Source organism: Miniopterus schreibersii (genome assembly GCF_964146895.1).
Source record: "Miniopterus schreibersii genome assembly, chromosome: 1".
Taxonomy (NCBI): domain Eukaryota; kingdom Metazoa; phylum Chordata; class Mammalia; order Chiroptera; family Miniopteridae; genus Miniopterus; species Miniopterus schreibersii.
Window position 1 is genome coordinate 169,248,624 of NC_138101.1, and position 27,898 is coordinate 169,276,521.

Below are 27,898 nucleotides of genomic sequence, written 5' to 3' on the forward strand. Positions count from 1 at the left end.
TGTCTTTCTTTCCTTTCAGCAGAGAGCTCTGTAAAGACATGGAAGCCGATATTTATTGTTGTAGCCCTAGTACTTGGCATTATAAATATTGACTGAATGACCATGTAGCTTAACCTAATTAGAAACTTGTCTCATCTTAACACTGTTTTTCCACTGCTGCCTTAGTTATTTCCAATAGGATTTTTTATTGATAATCATCTAAATATATTAAGTAGTCAGTTTAAGTAGACTGGCATATTGCTTGGCCTGCAATATCTGCATCTGTGCTTAGGCAATTTAAATTAAAGTGTTTCTGCATATGTTAAGGTTGACTTTTCTGGTTTTTGTGTTTTTCCCTTTATATTAGATACAGCTTGTAAGTAGCAGAAACCAACTTGAGTTAGCTGAAACTAAAAAGAATTTCAAGAATTTCATGAACAAGGGTCAGAGTGTATCTGGGCCAATGGAAGCCCTTAAGGATCCTCTCTTTTTATCTCTGTTTGCTACTTGTCTCTGTTCATCTGCTTCATTCCTCACTTTCTCTGCTGCTTCATTCACATAACAGGTTGTGACATCCACACAGATCCTGTGCTTACGTTTTACAGCTCTAGCCATCCACAGAGATGGGCTGGTTGTCTCTCTGTCCCATTTTTTCTGGGATAAGAATGCCATTGGCTAGCTTGGGCCAGATGTCCACCTCCAGCCAGGGTGGAGTGGAGGGTGCTGGCCCGACCATTTCATTCACACATGGTGCTGGGGTTCACCTTAGGCAGTGAAGGGATAGATTCCTGAGAGGGACTGTTGTGAGCAGATCCCTAAAAAGTGTCTGCCATGCTCTTATTAGGTTGGATCCTGTTGACCAGCAGTGGGTAGTTGAGAGGAAGATGTATTAGAGAGCCAGGGAAATGGGAGGGGTGCAGGAAACCTGGCTAGATCTGGTACCAGTTGCCTCTGGGCCACAGGGGTGAAAATGCTCCTCTTAATCGTTTGGAGTCCTGGCTTTAATTGATTCACATGTTTCTCCTAATACAGAATGCTCATCTTGATTTAAGTGATACGGAAATATATTAAAGCAAAGTGGGTTTAAATGGCTGTTTACTCATGGATATGTTCATTATATTAATCACAAATATGTTTTAAAAATAATGTACACTATTCTGATCTTGCCTCAGAAAAAGGAGATGAATAGACTTGAAATAAATTGTCTCTGTATTCTAGAGACATTTTTATGTAGCTGACATTCCTTTGTGATGGAAATGTAACATTAAAACACAGCAGGAATAATTTCTAATGATAATTTAAATCCATTGTCATACTGTAGCTACCCAATTGTAAAACAAACACACAAAACTACTGTTCTCAGTGGGCCTCGTGTCCCCTCTCTGCCATACTGGCCACCATGCCGTTCTTCTGGGTATGAGCGAGTGAGTGGCAAAGGCAAGAGTGATAGGACAACGACCAGCCACCAGATGTGCTGCCCTGCCTTTGGTGTTTGGAAGGACCCTTGCAGCTGTCACACTTACCCATGTAAATGTGGTTTTCTTTGGGTTCTCTTCTTGAAAAGAATTGCCAAGGGAGAGGTGGAGAATAGTCATGTCAGTGTGGCAACTTGAGACAGTGGTCGGAACATATGAGGACCCTTTAATTCAAAAAATACAGTTGGAAACAGAAACTCCACCTGCAATCCTGCATTTATTTTAAACACTGATATTAGCTTAAGGTATTAATACAGGAAGTCTGCTTAAGGACCTCATTTGTTTTCCAGGTGACTTTTTAAGTTATTTGATAGGTTTTTAAATTTAACTTAATTTATTAAAAAAATTTTAATGTTTACATAATTGCAGGTATCCCCCTTCCCCACACCCCTTTGCCCACCTCCATCCACCCCTGCTTCTTCCTCCCTTTGCCTTCACCAAACTATTGTTCATGTCCATGGGTTATGCATATATATTGTTTAGCTAATCCCTTCACCTTCTTTATCCAGTCACCCCCACCCCCGTCCCCTTGGGCACCGCCGGTCTGTTCCATGTATCCATTCTTCCAGTTCCATTTTCTTCATGATCAGTTTATTTTGTTCATTAGAGTCCACATATTAGTGAGATCATATGGTATTTGTCTTTCTCTGACTTGCTTATTTCCCCTAGCATAATACTCTCCAGTTTGTGGACTAAAACTCATCTTTTTTTTTTTTTAAACTTTCAGTCATTTTATGGGCAGCCTTCTTGTCGAGTCATATTTTATGTTTTATTTTTGCAAGCTATTTCTTGGCTAACCTGAGAGTGTAGGCTTCAAATAGAAATGAGGATGAGTTGTAGAGAATTTAGAACTTTTAAGAATATAAGTAACTAAATTTGGTCTTTTTAAAAATAAAGATCCTATAGATATTAGCATGATTTTGGAGTGAGAGATGAGGTTCAATTAGTATGCTATTTTCTAACTAGTTCATTTAGAAATATTTCTTGAGTGTTTCTCTGGGATCCATTCAACTACACTTGCTGAATTGAGCCAGCACTAATACAGTCTCTATAGAATCCTCGTTTGCTTATTTACACTCTGTTTCCAAAAAGATTTGAAGAGTGACTTTATAGAATATGAAACCTATAATTACATTGTACATCACTCCTAAATTAAGTTTGTGGAAGTGATTTGAATTTCATTATAGCTGACGTCTGTTTTGCAACCCTTCCCTTTTGTGTGGTGTTTAGTGGGCAATTCTTTTATGACCAGTCCTGTCTTTACCCTTATTCTAACTTTTCGTCTTAAAACTTAAAAAAAAAAATCTTTAAATAAGTGAACTCTTTCATTTTTGTTTATAGGTACAATGGTGCTTTACCTAATGGAGACAGAGGCCGTAGGAAAAGCAGATTTGCTCTCTATAAACGACCCAAGGCTAATGGAGTCAAACCCAGCACCGTCCACGTGATATCCACACCACAGGCATCCAAGGTAGGTGGCTTCTGCACCACTGGGAAGGGCTCGGCAGACAGTGACTCACAGGGATTCTGTATTATTCCTTGTCCTTTCAGTTTTATTTCTTTGTAGGACAATTTCTCAGCCATTTGAGACTGGATAATTTTTGGTTGTGAAGGGCTGTCCTGTACATTGCAGGGTATTTGGCAGCGTCCCTTGATCCAGTAGATGCCCATAGCACATCAGTCCCACACCACCGCCAACTGCCACCAACATTGTGACAACCAAAAATGTCTCCAGACTTTGCCTCATGTCCCCTGAAGGATGGGATGAGCAAATCCCTCTTGCCCACCTCATTATAAATCTCTGCTTTAGGTTGTAGTGAAACTAGCATGTATCAATTTAGAGTAGTTGTGGTTCAAAGTTAAATGCTGTTCTTTAATTTAAAGAGTGTTTTTTATTAAATCTTGGTGTAAACATCATTAAGATTTGTTCTTTCCCTTCTGTTGAGTAGTGAGTGTTTTCACATAATCTACATGTATGTGGAATTGAATTTGTGTAATTATTAGAAAGATTGGAAGTAAACAGTTAAGTGCTATACAAACTTCCTCTCATAAATTTCAAGTGAATAAAATGTTAATTTTTAGGATTATTTCATTTGTCCTCTGATATATAAGTGGGACAGAAATCTCAGTTTCCATTTTGGTTGATATATTCTACCTGTTAGATTTATGACAGTTTTCCTTTTAATTAAATAGATTCTTTAATGTGTAATATAGTTTCCCTTTCTATAAAATGATTATACTTACCTGAAGTATTTCACATGGGGCACTGGCTCTACACATTTATCATCATGGGTTTCGACCATCTGGAATAAATAAGAGACTCGATTCTCCCTTTTACTGAAAACCCATGTTCAAAGAGGAATGAATGACTTCGTGGAAACACATTTGGTATTTATCCTTAGTCTTAGAAACAGATCACTTTTGTCAATGTTTTTATTTAAAAAGCTTCTGTGGTTGATTCTGAAGCAGTGCATGGGAAAAGTTAGCTAGACTGTACCAATTAAGACCAATTAAGACTGTCTTATATTAATGAGGGAATGGTTAGACAAGAAAGTATCAAGTACCAAGGAAACAGGAAAGGAAAGATGAATATTTAGTGGCAAAGTTTTTGGCTAGAGAAGGGGAATAAAGTAGAAGTTTTTGAAAGGGAAGGACACTTTATAGGGAAAACAAAGGAAATCGGGTTTAGAAAGATTCTGAGAAATGGAGGAGGTGAGATAGCAACAGGATCTGAGAAAGTCAAGGAAATATTAGAAACATTTTATAGTCCAAAAATATTTGGTAAAGAAGGACAGGACACCAAGAGGAATGTTTTTGAGCATGGGATGAGTGCCAGAAAAATTCTAATATTATACATGTGGTCCTTATAATTTTGTCTGTGTGTTGACATTTATCTTTCCTTCCTCTGGCTCTGTACATTTTTATTACATTTACTTTTTTTTTTTTTTTTTAAATATACCTTTATTGATTTCAGAGAGAGGAAAGGAGAGAGAGAAACATCAATGATGAGAGAGTCATTGATCGAGCCCACAACCTGGGCGTGTGCCCTGACCGGGAATCGAACCCCGATCGCCTGGATCCTAGGTCGACGCTCAACTGCTGAGCCATGCCCGGCCGGGCACATTTACTTTTTTTTTTAATCTCAGATTTTGTATTAATACAATGGCTTTAGATATTTTTTAAAAATTTTATAGAAATCTGACTGCTCAGGCTCCGTGTTATGATAAACATGAAAATTAGGTTCGATTGGAAGGTCGGTGGCTCTTTCTTACTCATTTTCCGTCTCCATCTGCTCCAGTTTTAGCCTGTTGTGTTTTATACCTACGCCTACATTTTACCTGAAGTTTTTAAGATTATAAATCTTTTGGTATTTGTCTTTCTAAATCTGTGTTTAAAACTATCACCTGCAGTCTAGTAGTAAGGCAAATTGGGTTTTGGCCTTGACCCTCTCATCTTATAACCTGGGGAAAATATATTCTCAGGGCCTCAGTTGCCTCATTTACAAAATGAAAGAGTTGGCTATAGGCAGGAGCCACGTTGAATCAGGTCAGATACTTTGGTGATAAGGAACATAAATGATTCTGGCTTTAAAAAAAGGAAGCAAAAAGGGAGAAATTATTAAAGGATAAGGTGAGAACAGCTCTCAGAATTGGGGGGAAAAGCTGCGTAACTAGGTTTTATGAGAAGCAGAGTATCAACAGGAGTTAACATGGGTATTCTTTCCAGGGCGTTATAAAATGACTTGGCTCCAACTACCTTGTATCTCTTTTAAAGGCTTTAAATTTTCAGGAATGAGAATCTGATAGGCCCAGTCTAGGTCAGTCAGCCATGACCAAGGGAGATGAGTAGACCAGACATATTTCTTGAGGAACTGATCAAACACCCCATATTGTACTTCCTTCACGCATCCTGTTCATCTTGGTGCCTGTAGGTTGAGGGCCTTACACCTAGTATTGCAGCCTAGCACCTTAGTCACAAATCACTCACTCCTGTTTCCTCTCCAGCTCCCATCCCTGATCAGTTTTGCCCTGCTACTCCAGCTGTCACCTTCTCCTTTGGCCCCTTTGATACAATCTCTCATATATTTAACTTTTTTTTCAGATGCTCTTCCTACTGCCTCACTTTAACTGAATCCTGGTTTTTAGTGATACATTGTTTTTACTGGTTTTTTCATCTCTTCCCGTTCATGGAACTAGACATGATTGTATTCTTTTTCCATTTCGGTCTCCTCTTTTTAACCCTACATTATTAACTTAAGTTGCCCTAACCCTACTCCTGACCTCACTGACCTGCAGTTCACTCTTCTGCATATTTCAGTGATTTTGTACCTACACAGGCCAATCTGTTTTCTCCCCAACCCCTTGTTAAACATACATTAGCATCCATGGTTCATATAGTGCTTTAGCTCAATTTCAGTGGCTGCCACTTCCATTCCACTTTTCCAGTTCATTCTACTTGTGTTTACATTTACTTTCTTACCCCATCAATACATCTGTCCCTTTCGCCTATCCTTATTTGCCCCAGTTGTTAGCCCACTTCGCTTGTCCATTTATGTTGTTGACTTCACCTCAGATTCTCTTTCAGCACCCGTTCTTTGTGAGTCTGTGGCTCTGGTCCCTTCCCAAGTCCTGCTGGATTGTTTTTCTTGTCTTTTTCTTGCTCACCCCATTTCACATCAGAGTTTGTCTTCTCTGAAAGTTCTGATTCTGCAGTATTGGTAATGAAAGGGTCATCAGTTGTAAAAGTGAGAGCTAGAAGGGTGGATGTGGTTACCATGATTAGAATTTGAGCACTGGCCTTTTGACTATGTTGTTTCTTCCTTCTGCCATATCATTTCCTCTGCCTCACAGTCTGGGGGCAAAACAGGGAGTAGCCCTTTGCTGTTGGTAGTGGCAGCTGGGAAATGGGACCTCTTAGTCTTCCATGCATGCCAGTGTCTAAGCTAAATCAGATGAGGGTGGCAAGTATGCTACTGTTGTGTAACCTCTATTTGTGTAATCTTTAGTTGTGTACATATTTGCTCAAAGTTATTTCTCCTATTGTATAATGTATGTGTGTGTTTTTAATAAAGAACGCTTAAGTCATGTTTTACTTTTGGCATTTCTGTTACACAGACATAGGGCATTTAGCAATTTATTCATCCATTCATTTACTCACCAAATATTTATCTAGCTAGCTCTGATATGGCCAGGCATCATGCTAGCTATTAGATATACTATAGTCAACAAAACGTGCCTGCATGGAGCTAATTGTCTAGCAAGTAGGCAAACAGTAAGTAATCATGTGAATACATGTTTAACTGCGCATTGTGAAAAATCACAGTGGTGGGAAAGAATAAGGTGCTGTGAGAAAAGGAGTGCAGAGTTGAGGCTGGGTAGACAGGGAGGAATCTGAGGAAGTGGCTTGTGAGCTGTTAGCTGTAAGCTGTAAGGAGGAGCTAGCTAGCCAGGAGAGCAGACAGCTCTGGAGCTCTTGTGAGCCTGGTTGGAGAATTTGGAATTCTTTCCTGAGGGGGGAAACATTGAAGGGAATGGTATGATATGACTGAGAGTTTATTTATGTTTGTTCCTTTGCTTTTTAATGATGTGGGCCAACTATTTTGCTCATATGTAATCTAAATAGTACGATGATGGTGGTGGTGGTGGTGGTGGTGAATGGTGCCTGATAGGTGAATATTTTGTTAGCAACATGGTTTAAATTAGGCAACATTACTGTGGAAAGCTCTTCACATGATTGATTTTCCCTTCTTAGATTGTGCTGTATAGAAACCTCCTTTTTTGGGGGGTTATTTTTCCTTTTAAAAAGTAACTTGAATATCACTTGGTTCCAGCAGGCATATTTCAGGATGGAAAATGTCAGTGGTTGTACAGTGACAGTTTAGAGGGAAATTAGGGCTATTTAACGTGATTGCTTCAACCAGGATTACTCTTTAGCTCTTTGCACTGGAATGGCTCTGCTGGTCGATAAGACACTGAAACTCTTCCTTATTAGTCAGTGAATAATGCAGTGGTAACTGTGTGAAGTGGCAGAATTAATGCATACATTTCAGTATAAACTCTTTAGTTCAAGCTAATTTTGTAGGTTGTAGTCAGGTTTACTTTTGAAGCACTCACCATCTGTCTTGTCTATCCAACCTGAATCTTGGTGGCAATGGATGACATAGCTCCCATTTGGATAAGTTTTATCCCCTTAGATATCATAAACATGAATAGTCTGAATCTGTCCATGAAGAAAAAAGGAAATAGTAGTAATAAACTGCAGCCCAGAATACCTTTTGATAATATACAGGGATATAAACCTAAAACAAATAATTTGTATTTCTAGACTGAAGAATAACTTATTTCAACAAAACTATAAATACAAACAGCCTAACTTTATACTTTAAGGAATGAGAAAAAAGAAGAAAAAAGGAAGCCCAAAGTTAGTAGAAGGAAGGACATAACAAAGAGCAGAAATAAATAAGATACAAAAAAATAATAGAAAAGATCAACGAAACTAAGAGCTGGCTTTTTGAAAAGATAAACAAAAATAGACAAACCTTTAGCGAGACTCACCAAGGAAGTAAGAAAGGACTCAAATACATCACATTAGAAATGAAGGAAAGGTTATAACTGATACCACAAAAATACAAAGGATCATAAGAGCCTACGATGAACAATTATGTGCCAACAAAAGAGTCAACCTAGAGGAAATGGCTAAATTCCTAGAAACATACTAGCTACCAAGACTGAATCATGAAGAAATAGACTGTGAACAGACTAATTACTAGTAAGGAGATTATTTACATTTTAAATAATTTTCTGAACTTAAAGTATGTATTAAGACTTTAAAAATAGTTTTTATGTGAATGTGTCATGGCCGTTTAGAGCTCTAGTCCTGATTGTTGTAAAACATGTCTGTTGAGATAAAAAACAACTTTTTTAGAGAACGTAAATCTAGGCTGTGAAATTTCCATCATTGTTGACAAAGTTCCCACCATTTCACAAATAAATGATTTAATAAGTTACTTAACATGCAGTATTTAAGACTTTAAAGATAAATGATGGCTTTTGTTGAATTTGTGGAGTTGGAAGGAACAACATCTGAGATATATTAAACTTTATTGTCATAATCAAGAAATATTGTCTCAGTAAGAAATATTTACCTGAAAACTTTATGAATTTTATCCAGATGGTACAAGTTTAGTGTTAGAAAAAGGCTCAGCTTACATTCTAGAAAAACTTATGAATATTTTCATTTGATGCTGTCTTACTATATTTAGTTATCTCTGCATGATACCATAGAAAGATAAAAATCAAGTAAGCTACTTAACATTTTAAAAATATTTTTATATTTATCTTATATCAGATCTATGCCATCAAGTTAAATAACATATCTAAGAACTTAGAATTGAATTAATGAAGTGTTTGGCTTTGGATGGACAGCCTGTGGTATTATTGATGCAAACTCAGGTCAGAAATCACATGAAGACTTGAATATTCACTTTAATAGAAATTGTGAGATAGAATTTTGAATAATTAAATTTTTTAGAGATTTGGCTTTATTACATGCTATTCTAACCATTCTTAATTCTTTGTTTTTAGAAGAAGGAACTTTTCAATAATTAAAACAGATAGATTTACTTGACAACTAGTAGGTGATAGAACATATAAAACCAAATACAGGAAACTGTGATAGAGAAGCAGAGAATATTAGAGAATCAAATTTGTAATGAAGCAAAATATTCCAAGAGAAAAATTATTAAATTATCCAACAAGTTATGTGAAAATACACTTATTTGATGGCAATCTGAAGACTGTAATTAACTTGTAATAACTTTCTTTTAATGTATTGATTCTTGAAATTTAGCCAGTTGATGTTTTTAAGGCACCATAGATTGAAAGTAAAATTTTGTAAAATTAAGCTAGATCATTAAATATGACAGTTCAATAAGTGATTTCCATGGTTTTAGGTGATAATAGAAATAGTGATTATAAAAATCTCAATATTATTAGAGCTAGAAAAAAAATAGAATTTAATTGACATTCGTTCAGTAGAAGGTAATAGGCTGTGTACCTTGAATAATATGATGTTATGGGAAAGTCTCTATATTTCAAGACTCAATTCACCCATTGTCTTGTCTATTTTCAATTAAATAGGGGATGCTATTGGAAGAGTTTGGGTTTGTTATTTAAAAACAGCTCAGGCATTGCTTAGCTTGTGACAGATAACAGCAAATAAAGGATTACACCAGTAATTCTTAACACTTAACAGATGACTTGGAAATTATTAGCATGATTTGATGAATGATTGATGTTCTCACTTGCATCACATGTGTGTAGTTCATATTATTTATGAACTGTGTGTAGTTCATATTATTTAGAGAATAAGTGGGATCATATTAAAATTTTATGTATATACTTAATATTTTCATTACCTGAGTATTAAATATTATCACTCCTGACATGAATAATTTTCATAAATATATGTGATTAGGTAATTATTTCATTTTGGGTTTTACATAGCTTGAGTTTTAACATCAAGAATTGGTTATTGCCCTTGCTGGTGTGGTTCAGTAGTTAGAACGTTGGCTGCACACCAGAGGGTTGCGGGCTCTATTCCCAGCCAAGGGCACATACCTGGTTGCAGTTTTGATCCCTGGCCCCAGATGGGACTCATGCGTGAGGCGACAATTGATGTTCAATGTGCCTCTTTCACATCAATGTTTCTCTCTCTCTCTCTCTCTCTCTCTCTGTCTCACCTCCCCCCACACTCTCTCTAAAAAAAAAAAAAAAAAAAAAAAAATCAATTGAAAAAATATCATCTGGTGAAGTTTAACAAAAAAACAAACAAACAAAAAAGAATTGGTTATTATTAACTATGTACTACGTTTCTGTAAATTTGGGTGATCACTACTTTTATGTTTTTATAAAGTTTTTCACAGTTTTACCATTGCAAATAGTGTAAATTTAGTAATTTGGAGCTGTTATTTTCCCTTATTTTTTTTTGCTCAGATTTTTACTTTCTTGTTTAAGTACATTTTCCTTCAAATCTCCTAAATAAAATACTGAAATTTTTACTGCTGTGCTTAAGTTAGGCAGTTTGACATGCACTAAAGCAGCATAATTATTTATCACCATTTCCCTTCAGATTTGTGTGAGTCTTTAAGGTAGGTTGTAAGATACTTTAGTGTATTTTTTAAAATTAAAATTTGAAGTATGATTCACAGTACCTACTGTGAATAATTCCAGAAAGAGTTGATTCAGAATATTACATTTTTCTTAGTTTCTGCAGTTAATATAGTTCGACAGTAACATTTTTGTTTTCTCTGACCCTTCTTCTAGCATAGATAGTTTCATTGTTGCAAGCATTAACAGCTAATGGGATTTTTGTGTGTTCAGAATAATCACAAGGTCATTGCCTTCTTCATTTCTGTTCATTGATATTTAGGAAAAATCTCTGCTCTGCTGTGTGGTGTGGCAGAAGAATTGTTCATTGTTTTATAGTAAAAGAGATATTTATGTCTTTTCTGTATTTACAGTATGGTTGGCAGAATAATGACCCCCGAAGCTGCCCACCCCTTAAATTCTGGGACCTGTGTTTAAGTCACCTCACAGCTGAAGGGATTTTGCAGATGGCATTAAGGGCATAAAATAGGGAGCTTCTCTTGGGTTGTTGGGGTGAGCCCACTTTAGTCACAGGAATCTTTGAAAGTGGAAGAGGGAGGTAGAAGTCTCACAGAGATGTGCGAGGGAAGCAGGGAAAGTGTGGAGTCTGAGCAGGACTCAACCCGGGGTCCCTGGCTCTGAAGATGGAGGAAGGCACGATGAGCCAAGGAATGTGGCATCCTGTAGAAGCTGAGCACAACTCTGGCAGGCAGTCTTTAGGGAAACAGAGGCCTTAGTCCTATATCACGTAGAATTCAACTCTTCAGCAGCCTGAATGTCCCCGGCAACAGATTCTTCCTTTGAGCCTCTGTAACGGAACACAGCCTGTGATTTCAGCCTTGAGAGACTTGGGCAGAGAAACCACCAGATCTGTGAGATAATAAATCTGTGTTCTTTGTAGCTGCCAGGTTTTGTGTTAATAGCAGCAAGAGAAACCCTATATATGCTATTTTAAGGGAAATTAAATACAGAGTACCTTGTATTACTGAGTAGCTCTTAACTTTATATTGGTGGAAAGGAAAGAATGGGGAGGCCATGAAGGAATTGGGGGACTGGGAAAGAGCTCTGTGTTTCTTTTCTTTTTAAATTCTTTTGGATCCAGAGTGTTGGACCAGGAAAGCTTGACTCTAGCACTCAGTAACTTATCATTGTCCTTTTCTGTATTACTGATATATAGTAATTATATTATTGACTTGATGCATATATTAGTTGGAAAAATCATATTTAATTTGTGTGTCCTTAAAGCACAATTTTATTAAAGATTTGCTTTTAACATATCAGTGTGGAAGAATAATTATATTTATACTTATAATTATTCTTTTACTCAAACTTACTTGAATTATGACCCTGATTCAGGCACTAACACACACCCATCTTGTTGTTGTTTTGTGGAGGAAAAGAATCTTCTGCTATAACTTTCCTTTGTAAGAACAGTGAAGATGAAAGTTGGAAGAAACTTAGTCAGACTGACTCTTCACTTTACAAATGAGGGACATGAAGAAGTTCAGAGAAGCCTGATAAGGAGTCACGAAGCCAGGTGTGTTGCCCAGGACCCAGGCATATTGGTCTGATGTTGCAGGTGGCAGATGGAAAGTGCTGAGAAAGATGGGAACCAAGCTGGGCTCCGCTCCTTATCCTCCCACCTCCCAGGAGTGTGACTTGGAAAATCCACTTATTTCTAAACTAGGAGTGCTGTAACTATAAAATAAATTAAGACAGTTGTTAGTAAAGATGGAAGGTCCTCTGTAGATTAGGAGCCCTGTTAGGATAAGCTGTCCAGTCTTAAATGAGATTCTATTCAGAAAGAGCCTTTTCAACAAAAGGAACAATGGTGGAGGCTTGAGTTGAAGTAGTGGGTTTGTTTGCAGTGGTAGTTGCAACAGTAAGTAGTTAAAGGTATATCAAAATAAATTCTGTGCAGCTAAAAGGAAGTCATAGCCTTCAAGGGAGGGCCACAGAGGTGTCACTGACTGACTTGGGTTAGCTGTGGCCCGTTTTGTTACATCCATCACCTTTCACATTAAAGTGCACGATTGACCTTCTCTTTTGTGAGAAAGTACTTCAGCCTCTTTGAAGTCCTGCTGCTGACTGATTCGCAGGGACACCTACTTACAAACTCTTCATTGATCACACCCCTGTCACTGGTGAGGCAAGAATGAGGGGCTCCAGGAGCCTTTGGTTTTGTCTTAGAGAGTTAGAGTTGATGGGAGCCTGCTGGAGCCTGGCTCAGGAGGTCTCGTGCATAACTCATTCTTGCTTTGCTGTTTGTTCACCCTCATTCCGCTGCCAGGTCAGCTCTGCAGGACTGGCCCTCTTTTCCCAGGTTCCAGCCTGGCCATTCAAGTGAAACTCCCCCGTGGCCATGTTTTCCCTTCCCTCCACACCTTTGACGCTCTCATTTCTTACAAAGTGCTCCAGACTCCTACACCACCTATACTCCCACTATTCTTTAAAACACAACCCAGTTGTCATTTCCTTCTAGAATCTCCCCTGACACTGTTCTTTTGCCCAGCCTCAGTGAGAAATCCACTAAACTTGAAAAAAACATGTGTATATCCCCCCAAGTGCTCTGACACTGTGTTAGTTGTCCTACTGTATCGTCATGCTGGGTGGCAAATTTTTTGAAGGCAGAGACTATCTTTCCTGTCTGTATTCCCATTGCCCAGCACAGTTTCTCAAATGTGTAACCAAATAGTGTGCCTTGCCTTGGGCATGTGCTAAAACAGCTGGTTGTTCAAATGGGCCAGTAACTTACACATTGGTATTCTGCAAACCCACAGGCACATGCACAGGTCAGTTTGTAACTTGGGCATATTTTGTAAATTAAAATCACACTTTTCCTATTGTTTCTGAATTTTCTCTATTATAAATACCATCGTGATAACCAGCTTTATCAAAAACTTGTGTGCATCTCTGATATTTTTTTCCATCTGATCTCAGGAATCACATATTTGTTATTAACAGTTTTAAGAAGTAGTAGTTAAGTTTTGTAAATTATGAAAATGAGAATTGAATGAAAGTGTGGGCTTTGGAGTTCAGGCTTTCTGAATTCTTAATTTCCCATGTTTACTAGCTATCGACTCATCGGCAAAATACTTTTCCATGGCTCACTTTTCATTTTTAGAAAACAGAGTTGTGTCAGTCAGAATAGGCCAGGTTATCCTGCAGTAACAACCGCCAGGTCTCAATGGGCTTACAACACAGCATATTTATTACTCACATTTCATGTCCATTGTGGATCAGCTTGGGCACTAGGTTCATTGTGGAAATTCAGGGACTCAGGGTGATGGAGGGGGCATCTTGACTTAAACTTCCAAGATCATGGAAGTGGTGAGAGAGAGGATATAGCTCTTAAAGCGTCTACCTGAAAGTGCCATGTTTGCTTTTCACTGGCTAAAGTGAGTCTCGTAGTGAACTGAATTCAGAGTTGGGGATGTATAATCCTTTTGTAGGGAGAGGCATCAAATACTTGCAAATAGTACTCTCTGCCTCCAGGTAGTGACTCATGAAGGGAAACACTTGGAACATATCATAAGACTAGGACTTGGTAGTGATTAATTAATGTTTTCTAATATTGTTAGTGATTGGTTTCTCTGAAAAGTATTAATTATGTGTTATAAATAACTGTAAATAGGTCCAAGATATGATAAAACCCAGCATCCACACTTAATTATTGGCAGTTTGATTATATAAAAACATTTATTTAAAATGCACTAGCCCGACCTGGTGTGGCTCAGTGGTTGAGCATCGACCTAGGATCCAGGAGATCATGGTTCGATTCTCGGTCAGGGCACATGCCTGGGTTGTGGGCTCGATCAATGACTCTCTCATCATTGATGTTTCTATCTCTCTCTCTCCCTCTCCCTTCCTCTCTCTGAAATCAATAAAGATATATTTAAAGAATAAAATAAAATACACTAATAGATTAAAAATTAAAACTGCAGCTTCATGATTTGAGTACAGGTTTTCTTTATAAACATTACAATTTAATTTATCATTTTCTTTAGGATCACAGCATTGGAGATTGGATAATGAATAGTTTCTGAATTAGTGAACACACTAACTTTGCAAATCAGTGTATTTCATCTCTGGATAATGTACTTATGAATTAGAACATTTTGAGAAAGCATTCTTATGTGAAAATGCTTCTGGCCTAAGTTGGTTTTGATTTTTCATACATTCTGTAGACTGCCAACATTATTTTTAGTCCTTGCTTCTTGAACAAAGGAGTAGTCCTGTCTTTTCTAATGTAGAGCTTTGTTTCTCATGAATAGTTAGATAAAATCTTTTTAGTCTTTTCCATAGGGCCTGCTTCAAATTGTTAATATCAAGATCAGTAATTTTCCCCTAACATTAAAAGAAATTACTTTTATTATTTTTCTCTGTAATCTAGCATCATAAATCCAAGAAAACCATATTTTTAAACTTCTAAATATCATTGATATTTATATTTTATAATTTAGGTAGAAGTAATATTGTTAAGTTTGGTTCCCCGAAAATGCAAAAGAAAGAGAATTCTGGTAAACAGATCTTACCTAGCACTTCTTATTTTAAGAAGACTTTCTTTAAAGTATAAAAATCATACATGTAGAGTTTGATGAATTTTCATAGTTTACACACTTTTAAGCAGTAGCCAGATCAAGAAACAGCATTACCACTACCCTAAGGACCCCCTTGCTCCCCGCCCCACACACCCCTCCCCACCCACAGTAACTAGTTAGTTAACTGTCATCATGACTCAGTACTGTAGGTTAGTTTTTGTACTTTATGAAAATTGAACCTACGGTGTAGGTTGTTCACTGCTGTGTGAATGTATCTTGTTGTTTAGTATGCTTTATAGTTTTAATCACACTAAAACCTCAGTTAAGTTTTTGTAAATTAGTAAAGGTATTTTTAAAAATTAGCTGTTTTACTTTAGGATATGAAGTCAAACAGAAGTAACAGCTACCAGCATTCATGTTTATAGCTTACAGCACTTTAAAATCTAACTACTTGTTGCACAAGTTAAAAATGTAACCTCACTTAGGAAACTGATTTGCCTGTTAAGACAGTAATTATAGAATTGAATATTTTGGTGAAAAACTCTAATTTTATACTGAACTTTGAATTTTATGTGTGTTGTTTTCCTCTCCTGAAAAACGTATACGTGTAAAGCGAGGGGCCTGCTGCCACATTTTTCTCAGTTTTCACATTTGTGAAATAGGGAGGCACCCTGATGTAGGAGGCATACAGAACATAGACTCTGATGTCAAATAAACCTAACTGGAGTGAGTCTTGGCTCTTTCCTCTGCTAACCGTGTGACCAGGACAAGCCACAGAGCCCCTCTGTGTGTAACAGCCCCTTTCAGCTGTGAGGTTTAGACAGAATGGATAGTACACACACCGAACGCCTCCTGGCGAGGATGGGTTCTTGGGAATTAGTAACAATTCTCTAGGTTACCTCACAAGGGAATTGTAAGGATGTGATGGAATCATATGGTCTTTTGAGAGTCACTCTGTATCCCTCCAGGATAACAATTTTTGCTCACTGTAAATATAATCAGGGAATTGAGAAGACTTTAGAATGATTCCCTTTTTTAAGTGCTGAAGATGCTCATTCTCACTGACTGTGTAGTTAGATTTCAGTATTTAAAAATGTAAGCACATGCTTAATATTTAAACCCTTACTTAATTGCTCTCCAAAAAAATAGCATCCTTAAAACTTTATTCTGTAAGGTGAGTGACTTCTCAGATGCCCCTGCCTGTGAAATCTGTGTCCCAGTGTCCTGGCTTGCATTAGACCTGTCCCTGTGAGTCTATGTTCCCAGTTGTCTGCAAGCTTCTGGAGAGTAGGCCCTGCCTTTACCGGCAGGTGCCTGGAGGGGAATGTTCAGTGACTGATGGAGTGAACAACGGTCTATGATTTTAGAATCTGTTACTTCCCAGTCAATTTACATGATTTCCTGAAAGTGCAAAGGAGATTAATAACTTATGCTCAGAGACAAATGAAAGCGTTTCTCAGAAAATATGTATTTATAGCATTCCAGATAGTTGAATTGGTTGAACTGTGTGTGGGGTTTTTTGTGTGTGTGAAAATTAATCTTTACCTGACACCTTAATGGAATCCTCAGGTGGGAAAATGAAGGGTGGCTGGCTGGTTGGTAGCAATGAGTCATAGGGAGTGTGGGGGTCAGGGGATAAGGGAGTTGGGTGGGAGGTTGGGATTGGGTAGTGGGTTTCCAGCAGCAAAGCCTGTAACTCAACATGGAAATGTTGACTTGGTGCGCATGCCATAAAGGAGAAGGCAGGAGAAATCATCAGATGCTAAGATCTGATTGTCTGCAACCAGCGGTAGAAGGGCTCTCGCATAAAGGGTGTTGCTAGAACCCATGAGGAGCTGCTCTCTGTCCTTGCCACCCTTCAGAGGTAAGACTGAGACAACATGAATTCCTCCAGTAGAGCCACCACCTCTTGATGGTCTTCAAAATCTGGCAACCCCAACTGTGATTTTTGAAAAGTTTTCTACTTGAATTGTGATACAAAATCAGTTTGCTTTTTAAAGAAGTTTTGACTCCTTTATAAAAAATTTTGTTTTGTTTTAGAATATAACACTTTTATTTCTATTTAAAGGGAAGTTATTTTTGTTTGTTTTTGAAAAATTGAATAAAAAAATTAGCACCAAGCCCTGGCCAGGTGGCTCAGTTGGTGTCATTCTGTACACCAGAAAGGTTGCAGGTTTAATTCCTAGTCAGGGCACATACCTAGGTTGTGGGTTTGATCCCTGGTTGGGGTGCATTTGGGAGGCAACTGATCGATGTTTCTCTCACATTGATGTTTTTTTCTCTCTCTCTTTCCCTTCTCCTCTCTCTAAAATCAAACATATCCTCGGGTGAAGATAAAAAAATGTAGCACTGATTTACTGAATTTGCTTCCACTTAGTCTTTTATTACACTGATGTATTTCTAGTGTTGTATGTTTCTTGCTCTTCTTTACTCCCTAAACTGTCAGGTTAACAGTGGTAAAGGAGAAAGAGATTATGGAGAAGGCCAGTGTTTCTCAGCCTCAGCAAAACTGTTTGGCTGGATCACTCTTTGTTATGGGGCAGTGCTGTGCACTGTGGGATGCTTAGCAGCATCCCTGGTCTCTACCCACTTGGTGCCAATAGCATCCCCTGCTCCCAGTTGTGACAACCAAAAATGTCTGCAGACATTGGCTGAGTGTCACACCTTGGAGGGTAGAATCAGCCTAGTCAATCAGCCCACTGATTTAGACTCTAATTCCAGTCGGTGTGGAATGTGTGGTTCAGAGTGCAGGCTCTAGAGTGAGCTTCCTGTGGTGAAATCCCAGCACTTCTTTGGCCGGTGATAACTACTCTGCCCCTCAGTTTTCTCATCTCTCAAGTGACCGAAAATAATATTACTCAGCTCCTAAGTTGGGATAAAGGAGTTGATATATGTAAAGTTCTTAGCTTTTAGAATGGAGCCTAGCACATTGTAAATGCTCAGTGTTAACCATGATTATTACTGATTATGAGAATATTGGGTATCCTGTTCCATCTTTCCTTCCCCTCCTTCCTGCCATTGCTCCTTATTTTTTTGCTGTGTCACAGAACAGAGACCTGAGGGGAAATCATAATTGAGAAAGTTTTTCAGCAGATTAGTCTTTATTTTTAAAAGCTGCATTGCTTCGTGCTCTGGCAGGCAGTGCGGCAAAGCGAATTGGTATCAGACTCTGACAGTTCCCTCTCCTCCTTGTTTGGCAGGAACCATTGTTCAAAATGGGGCTTCGTGGAGATAGAGGGGGTGCATTAGAAACTGACTTTCAGTATGGGGTTGATCTGGCTTTGGCCTGGATTAAGAAGAGCTGGTCTCAGCTCTGGTCTCAGTTCTTGGAGCCCCTCTCTTCCCAGGGTTGGAGACACACTTAAGATCTCCTGTCCCCAACCCGGGATGGAGGGTGGTGAGAGGCTTCAGCATGGGGGTGTGGGCTGGAAGGAAGGCTGATTTTCGCTGTTACCCTAGTCAGTTGAAGCTCCCTCCTCGTTGAATTTAACCCATTATCTAACCTGATAAGGATGGATTCATTCTGCCAAAGCCTTGATTTTGGCAGTCGTTACTAATTTCATACAATAAAAAAAGCAGTGTTCGGGGAGAGGGGCAGGAGCGTGGGTGGGGGAGAAGGAGAAGGAGCAACAAAGGTATTTTTGAAAGAAAAAAAAACCTCTAAAATTTCTAGAATGGAAAAGGAAGAGGGAAGGATTTGCAAACAAACCTGTAATCATACATACCCAGACAGACCGAAATAATGTAAATCAGCAAAATATTTCCTGTGGTGATACAAGCAGTTGAATTATACTTGGTTTATAGGTTAAAAATACGTAAGAGTTCATTCCAGATAGGTTAGTGAGGTATTCTTCGAATGTTGTTTTGAGTTTCTGACTTTTAAAACACACTTTTGATAAAGAATAAGAATCTTCAGTTTAGAAGTATATTTTAAGTTAAAATGAGCTTTTAAAAGGTAAGTCAGCTTCTGTTTTTGTCAAAATGAAGGAGTGTATAATTTGCCCCCATTTTTCTGTGTTACATTAGGAAGATTCTAATTCTACCTGGTTACTTTTCCCAGCGTTAAAACTGAGGCCTACTGTACATCCCTGTGGCTCTTCCGTAACTGCCCATTTGTACTTCGTGATCTCTTCCCCTCTTCCGCCCACCCCCAAACTCCCTTCCCTCTGGCAACCATCAAAGTGCTCTCTGTGTCTATGAGTCTGTTTCTGTTCTGCTTATTTATTTTGATTTTTAGATTCAATTGTTGATAGGATATGTATTTATTGCCATTTTATTCATATTTTTTTACCTTTTTTACAATTGAAAAATAAAATTATTTAAAACAAAACAAAACCGAGGCCTAGAGTTATAAGACCTCTCTGGGATTGCTTGGCTAGCTTGAGCCAAAGTTTCTTAATTCTTGTTGGATTCTTATTTGGTTTGAGAAGTTGATGAAAGCCTTTGTCACCTTGCTTTTTTTCGAGTAGTCACTGTTTCTGAAATCTGTGGACTCTTATGCTGTAAAAAGCACTTTTATAAAAACACAGCTGAGTATGAGGTGTTTTTATTGCCTTACTGACCATGAGCATTCCCTCTGTAGTGGTAGCGTTTTCCAGTGTATCCCTGCCTCTCTCCCTGTCCGAGTAGTATCTCTGTATCTGTCTCAACACCTGCTTCTCTCCATCTGGCTCTCTTCTGTATTTCCTGTCTTTCCTTATAGTCCCAATACCACCTGCCTTGTAGTCTAAGTAAGAACCTTGTCATTATGCTTAACTTTTTCTTCCCCTGAATGTATCCCTCACCTCCAGATAGTCCCCAGATTCTGTGGAATCTACATTTGCACTGATCCAATGTCCCCTCCTCCCCAACTCCATTGCCAATCCCTAGTGCAGACATTGGCAATGGTTCTTGAATGGACAGATGGATGAACCTGCCCATAGTTTTTCCATAACAGTTAAGGCCACAGTCTATTCATGCCTTTTAGAGGTAACTCAAGTGTTAAATATGCTTTTAGAGTAATGTGAAGCTCTCTCTCCTTTATACTGCCGTTTCTGCTCAGTGACATCAACTCACCCAGTTGAAAGCTTGAGTCATTCTTCATTATGTCAAAGATATGGCCCCAAGTCCAGACACTGGCACATGAAATTTTTCACAGAGTAGCCCCTATACCTTTCCAGCCTCCCTTTCTCCACTAGCCATGGGAATGCCAAAGACAAAATTCCTGGCATTCAAAATTCACCCAGTGGGGAATTGTAGGGGATTAGTATGCTCAAGATCTTGTCCTCCACATATGTGAAAATAAGGACTTACTGTTGGCTCTGTTATTAGAATTCATGGGCCAGCTAAATTCAGATATCCCTGCACTCACTATATGGGGTGATGGTCCTAATGAGTGCAGTAGAGTTTACTTCCCATTGATGAGAATTAAATCTAAAGCTGTAAACTGGATGCTCATTAATGTCTTTCCTTGACAAGTTTTAATAAAACTGGTTTTGGGCATCCATATAGGTGGAAGGATGTGTGCAAGCCAGAGGTAAATAAGGCTAGAAAATGAACATAATTCCTTTTTTATATTCTTTGTAACAATCCCTGTAAAGGGGACCCTGCACCTAGAAAATAAGCATGTTTCTAATCTCTTGGGGCTCAGTCTTCTCACTGTTCACTTGTAATGTTGTGTCTTTGTGTTTGCTTCTTACCCTTTCACCATTCTCTCATTCTCTAGTTAGGGACATGGGTGTCGAGAGACAAACATGGAGATGCAGCTGTGTTTCACCTTCCCATGTGCAGCACTCTGCTGAGGGCACCACTTCTCTTTTTTGTCTTTGACGCCCCGTAGCATCATCCATTCTCACCTCACAGCTGGTTTGAAGCTGAAGCAGGTTTCAGTAGCATCTGTTCACTAAAGCAGTTATGCAGCTACTTGGGTGTTTTAATGGCCATAAAACAGAATTACAGTGTGAAAGACCTTTTGGCAGTTTAGTTAAAGGCTTTAGTGGCAGTGGAGATATTTTCATTTATGAAAACTGGCACTCATGAAACATGTGGGTATACCTTTCCTCTAAATGCCACCACCTTCTACCTTAAAATACTACAGACCACTCATCAGAAGAAACTTCCCCATCTTTGCTGTTTTAGTTTATAGCCCACCATTTCTTAGATTTTGGAGAGGTTCCACAGGGATAATTTTGGTTGTTTAAATGTGAATCAGACCCAAAAGCAACCTCCAGATTTAGTGTAATCCCTATCAAAATTCTAAAGACATTTTTTACAGAAATAGAAAAAACAATCCTAAAATTCATATGGAACCACAAAAGACTTTAAATAGCCAAAGCAATTTTGAGAAAGAAGAAAGCTGGAGGCATTACACATCCTGATTTCAAACTATATTACAAAGCTACAGTAATCAAAACAAATGGTATTGATGTAAAAACAGACACATAGATCAGTTAAGCGGAAAGAAAGCCCAGGTCAGAAATAAACCTGTGCATATGTGACTAATTAACACCTTGCTGACTGGTCATGAGTACACACATATTTCTGTGTACAAATGTTACTGATTGGTTACTCGATAACTTGTGTCTGCATGTACATTAATTTAAGTAATTTTTAACACCTTGCTGACCGGTCATGATGGAAAAGTAGCTGGCCTCATGGGTGAGTTCTGGTTCAAAATAGCTGGTCAGCAATTAATTTACTACAAAAAAAGCCAAGAATACTTGGGAAAGTATAGTCTCTTCAATAAATATTGTTAGGAAAACTGGATAGCCACATGCAATGGAATGAAACTGGTTTCCTGTTGTACACCATACACAAAAATCAACTCAAAATGAATTAAATTGTTTAATTTAAGACCCCAAATCATAAGATTGGAATTTCTGTTCATTTCCTGGCATTTATTAAATATCCAATATTTAATATAGGGGTTGAGTAAGCTCCTTGATATGGGTCTTGGCAATGATTTCTTGGATTTGACACCAAAAACGCAGACAATAAGTGGGACTACATCAAATTAAAAATCATCTGCACAGCAAAGGAAACTATCAACAAAATGAAGAGTCAGCCTGTGAAATGGGAGAAAATATTTTCAAATCACATATCTTATAAAGGGTTTATATCTCAAATGTATAAGGAACTTATATAATGCAACAGCAAAAGCAACAACAAACCAATCTGATTAAAAAATGGGCAGAAGAACTAATAAACATTTTTCCAAACAATACATCCAAATGGCCAACAGATACATGAAAAGGTGATCAACATCACAAATCATCAGAGAAATACAAATAAAACCACAATGAGATTATCACCTCACACCTGTTAAAATGGCTATCATCAAAAAGATAAAAAGGCAAGAATATGGAGAACAGAATCCTTGTGCACTGTTGGTGGGATTATAAATTGGTGCAGCCACTATGGAAAACAGTATGGAGTTTTCTTTAAAATTTTCAAATAAAACTACCATATGACCCAGCAATCCCACTCTTGGGTATATATGCAAAGGATCTCTAAGAGATGCATGCACTCCTGTGTTCATTGCAGCATTATTTACAATAGCCAAGATATGGAAACAACCCAAGTGCCTGTCAGTAGATGAGTGGATAAAGATGGGGCCTGTATGTATATATAATGGAATGTCATTCAGCCATGAGGAAAAAGGATATCCTGCATTTGCAAAAACATAGATGGACCAGGAGTGCATTATGCTAGGTGAAATAAGTCAGATAAAGACAAATACTATATATTATTTCTATATGGAATCTAAAGAAGACAAACTCATAGAAACAGACTAGAATGGTCATTACCCAGGGATGGAGAGTAGGGGAAATAGAGAGATGTTGGTCAAAGAGTACAAACTTTCAGTTATAAGTTCTGGGGATCCTAGCGTATAGCATGGTGATTATAGAAAGTTGTTAAGAGAGTAGATCTTAAATGTTCTCACCACAAAAAAGAAATGGCAATTATGTGACATGATGAAGGTGTTAGCTAATGGGTGGTAAAATTATTTTGTAATACGTAAGTTTATCAAGCCAACATGTTGTACACCTTAAACTTATACTAATTTATGTCAATCATATCTCTATAAAGCTGGGGGGTGTGTGTGTGTGTGATGTGAATCACATGTCAGAAAGCCTAGTCTGTCCAGCTGGCAGGTTTGCACACCATTATTGGAGGCTGAGGACCAACATGAGCTGTACTTTGCCTGCGTTGTTAGGCAGATTGTTAGTGGTGATCCTGACAGGAGAGGATCATGTCTACAAATAAATTCTCAGTTGGTGGAATATAGTTTCTATGTGACTTCAAAATGTCAATTTATGATTACCCAGCAGGGGGAGTGGGAGATGGGCTATGGTAGAATTAGGTATTTACTCATCTTAATAGATGAGTAAAATAGAATACAGAAATACTTATTATATTAACTGTGGTTTTTAAGTATGATTTCCAGGATTGTAGAGGTTATATTCTCTAAATAGAATTAATACAAAGTAAAATTTAAAGCTAGAGAGAAGCAACAGATTCCTTAGGAGTAATTTTCTTTCTTTAAATAACTGTTTCTTCCAAAGCACTTTTTTGGGAGGGATACAAATTGTGAATCCTGAAACTAATGTGTTTGGCATTCATTCCTGAAGAAGGTACTTCTGAGTCTTCGTTTACTGAGAAATTTGAGCCTCAGAAAAATTTTAGTCCTTGATAACTTGCTATCTGGTGAAGAGACTGTAATTGTCACTGTCTCTGGGTTGGTAATCTTTCCTTTGGAAAATGTGTAATCCTGTACTTCAAACAAACTAGATTCATTGCAGATGTGGCTGTAAGGAAAAAACCTTCAACCCTTTGCTTTCCTACTTTCCTTTCTCTTGTTGAAACTGTCTGGCCTACTGCACTGTAATTACACTACTGCCCACGTGAACCATTTTTAAATCATTATTTTCAATCTTTTAAAAATATTTTTAATTTTTATTTAAAAACATTTAATTTTTGTCAATGTGATGGGTTAAGATTGGAATTTCTGTTTATTGGCATTTATTAAATGTTTTTGAATTATATTGTTTATCTTTGCCTATTTTTGAATTATATTGCTTAACTTAAAAAATTTTTTAAACCTCTTTACTGTACATGTTGCATATATTTTCTTTGCATTTTAACTTTGTTCATGGTGTCTAATCCCATAATTGCTGTTTTTTTGTTTTTGTTTTTAACCTTGATGTAATTATATCTGGAACTTTTTATTTATGATTTATAAATTTCCTGTTTTCCTTAAGAAGTACTTATTATCTGAAAATTCATATCTCCTCCTATTTTTAAAAATACCTTTATTTTTTATATTTAGATATTTCTTCCATTTAATTTTTGTTGTTTTAAAATTAATATTGATTAAGCATCTCCTATCTATAAGGTCCTGGGCTCTGAACTGGGATGAGTAAAACAGACATGGTCCATGCACTAATGGGGATTATAGTGGCAGAGTCAGGCAATAAATAAGTAGCCAAACAAATAAACATTTAATTTTTATATGTGCTTATGAAACAAACAGTGATGAGGAATACCTTGCAGGCCAGGGACACAAGCTTAAATTATGCTGAGTTGTGAAGGGATATATAGAATTTAGTCTTGCAAAGAGAGAGGGGGAAAAAATGCAACTGTAGCATACGTCAGAGTTGGTTAGCAGTGTCTACGGCCATACCAGCGAGCCTGATCTCGTCCAACCTTGGAAGCTAAGCGGGGTTAGTACTTGGATGGGAAGGTTGGTTAGCAGAGAATTGGATTTGGGATGAGATGATTGCCTGGACGTAACGGATCCGTTCAGGTCTTGGTAAGAAGCCTTGGTTTTCATATAAGTGCAGTAGGAAGCTGTTCAGGGTGGTGGGTAGCAAGAGTTTTATGACTGAAGAGAATTTTGTGCTGTTGATATGGAGGGTATGGATGGGAGCAGAGAGACTAGTTTGGCTGCTACTACAATAGGTTTGACCAAAGATGAGGTAGCTTAGACAAGTGAAATGGTTAATTTTATGTGTCAGTTTGCCCAAGCTGTGTAGCCCAGATATGTGGTCAAACATTATTCTGGATGTTTCTTTGTGGGTATTTCTTGAATGAAATTAACATTTTAATCAGTGGATTCTGAGTAAAGCAGATTGCCCTCCATAATGCTGGTGGGTTTCATCGAATCAGTTGAAGGCATGAATAGAAGGAACTGATCTCCCCTGAGAAAGAGGGAATTCAGCAGATGGTAGTCAAACTTGAATTGCAACTTCAGCTCTCCCCTAGTCTCCAGCTTGCTGGGCCACCCTGCAGATTTTCGACTTGCCAGCCTCCACAATCACATGAGCCAATTCCTAAAAAGAAGGGGAAAAAAGTATTTCTATATATGCACACACATTAGTTCTGTTTCTCTGGAGAACCCTGACGAATACAGCAGAGGTGGTGGCAGTGGAAATCAGAGAAGTGAGCATATTTTTGAGGAAGAAACAACAGGACTCACTAAGAGGAATAAATTGTAATTGAGTGGATGGTGCTGCCATTTACTGAGGGGAAGGTAACAGAGAATAGCCAATTTAAGGAGAAATTCAAGGGTTTGGTGTAGGACCTGTTTAGTTTGAGGTGCCAATGAGATCTGAGTTGAAGGGTTGAGGGCACAAATTGGAGATATGATTCTGGAACTCAACAGTGTAGAGAGAAGGGCAGCAGATTTAAGGCTGAGTACTGGAGAACCCAATGTTTAGAAAAAGACTAACAAGGAGTGAGCAGAAAACTAGGAGGGAGAACCAAGAGGGCGTGGCACCCTGGAAGACAAGAGAGGAGTGTTGCTAGAGCAGAAGGGGGTAGCTGACAACATCAGACACTACTGAATGGTCCAGTAAGATGAATGTTAAAAAGAAGCAACTGTTAGATTTGACAGCTTACAAATGAGTGGTCACATTTGCTAAAGCAAAGTTGATAGAGTAGCGGGAACAAAGTCGAGAATGGAGTGGGCTAAGGAGTGAACTGGAGATGAGAAAGTGAAGAGCCCACCTTGGGAACTCTTTGGCCAAGATGTGCAGTGATGGGGAACAGTAAAACTAGGGGAGGGGTAGTTGAGGGCTTCGGGGTCAAGAGAGGTATTTCTTTTTTACTTTTTAAGATAGATGATAGGAGGGCATGTTTATATGCTGATGGAGATGATCCAGTAAAATGGAAGATTGATGACAAGGAGAGAGAGGGTGTAACTGAAGGAACAGGGCCTTGGGAAAATGAAACAGAGATGTGTCTCAGAAAACACATACTTGTCTTTGTAGATGGGAGTCACAAGATAGTGGGGAGGGAAGGAAAAGAGCACAGCTGCAGGCAGGTGTGCATATTTGCTGCTGAGGATGAAAGAGCTCCCATCTGATGGGTTTTTGTTCTCACCATGATTAAAAGGAATGGAGTAGTAGGAAGGAAGTTTGAGGTAGGAGTTAGAGTGGAAAAGAAAGCTAACTCAAGAAGCAAAATCTCTAGTGTCGAGAGCCCATTTGAGGGTTGAGACTGATTTAAAAGGACACTAGTCTATCTTTGTTTTCCCAGGCTAAATATTTTGCCGCTTGGCTGCAGCTGTGGAGAAAGAACAACACTGAGTTAGAGTATGACAAGCAGGACAGAGAGGGAAGAATTTTAACAGGAGTGGTTAAAGTGATAGATGGAATTTCTGTTTGATGAAAAGGGTACTGCTGGATAATTAGAGACAAGAACTTGTGGTAAAGGACTTGAGCAAGTAATCTGTATGGATGAGAGGTTATATACATGGAGTGAGGTAAGGAGTCCAAGTGTGTTATTTTTCAGGAGAAGTTGTTGTGTCCCAAACCTTTATTGAGCAGTCCATCTTTTCTTCACTGCCTTTACTTTCCACTGTCCCCATATATTAAATTTCCATATAATTCTTGGAGCCCTCTTTGGGCTCTGTTCACCACATCTCTTTGCCTTTTGCTTTGAGGGCACACACTGCTTTACTGTGGGGCAGAGCAGTGTCCTTCATGTACACGTGCTGTAGTTTCTCCGGATCTACCACCCACAATGGAGTTGCTTGGTAAGACATAATGTGTTCATCCTCAGTGTCATTAACTATTGCCAAATTGTTCTCCAAGATGCTTGTAGCATTTTACATTCCTACGAGCAATACATGAGTTTCTATGTCTCTACATTTGTACAAATACTTGAGGTTTTCCAATTTGATCATTGAATTTTGGGAGAGGATTTGGTTGACCTCCTCTCTTCCATCATGCAGGAAGTCAGAAGTCTCAAGGTTTTAATTTTTTTTTTTAAATATATCTTTTTTATTGATTTCAGAGAGAGGAAGGGAGAAGGAGAGAGAGAGAGAGGGGGAGAGAGAGAAAGAGAGAAACATCAATGATGAGAGAGTAATTGATTGGCTGCCTCCTGCACATCCCTTGCTGGGGATCGAGCCTGCAACCCAGGCATGTGCCCTGACTGGGCATTGAACCTCGATCTCCAGAATCCTAGGTCGATGCTCAACCACCGAGCCATGCCCAGCCGGGCTCAAGGTTTTAATTTTAATGCAGTCTGATTAATCTGTCTTCCTGCCTCCACAACCCCCACCCCCTTTGTGGCTTTTCTGTTGTGTCTCTTATTTAAATAATCTTTCCCTACCCTAATGTCATAGACATTGTTGCTGATATTGTCTTTTAATAAGTTCTAAAGTTTTGCGTTTCATAGTTAGGTCTTTAAGCCATGTAGAATTTATTTTGTGTAGGTTGTAAGCTAAGTAAAGATCAAATTTTGCTTTTTCATGGCTGTAACCAATTTTCTT

The 27,898-nt window shown here is 38.3% G+C and overlaps 1 protein-coding gene across 2 annotated transcripts in view; it reads left to right on the plus strand.

Moving 5' to 3' along the window:
* Positions 1-27,898, plus strand: part of PELI2 (pellino E3 ubiquitin protein ligase family member 2) — a gene marked incomplete at its 3' end in the record, with an annotated part of 154,613 nt that overhangs the window by 46,593 nt on the left and 80,122 nt on the right. For both annotated transcript variants that reach the window (XM_081151903.1, XM_081151904.1), the window contains exon 2: positions 2,796-2,925. In XM_081151903.1, the coding sequence (XP_081008029.1) occupies positions 2,796-2,925 (130 nt within the window). The remainder of the gene's footprint in view (positions 1-2,795; positions 2,926-27,898) is intronic.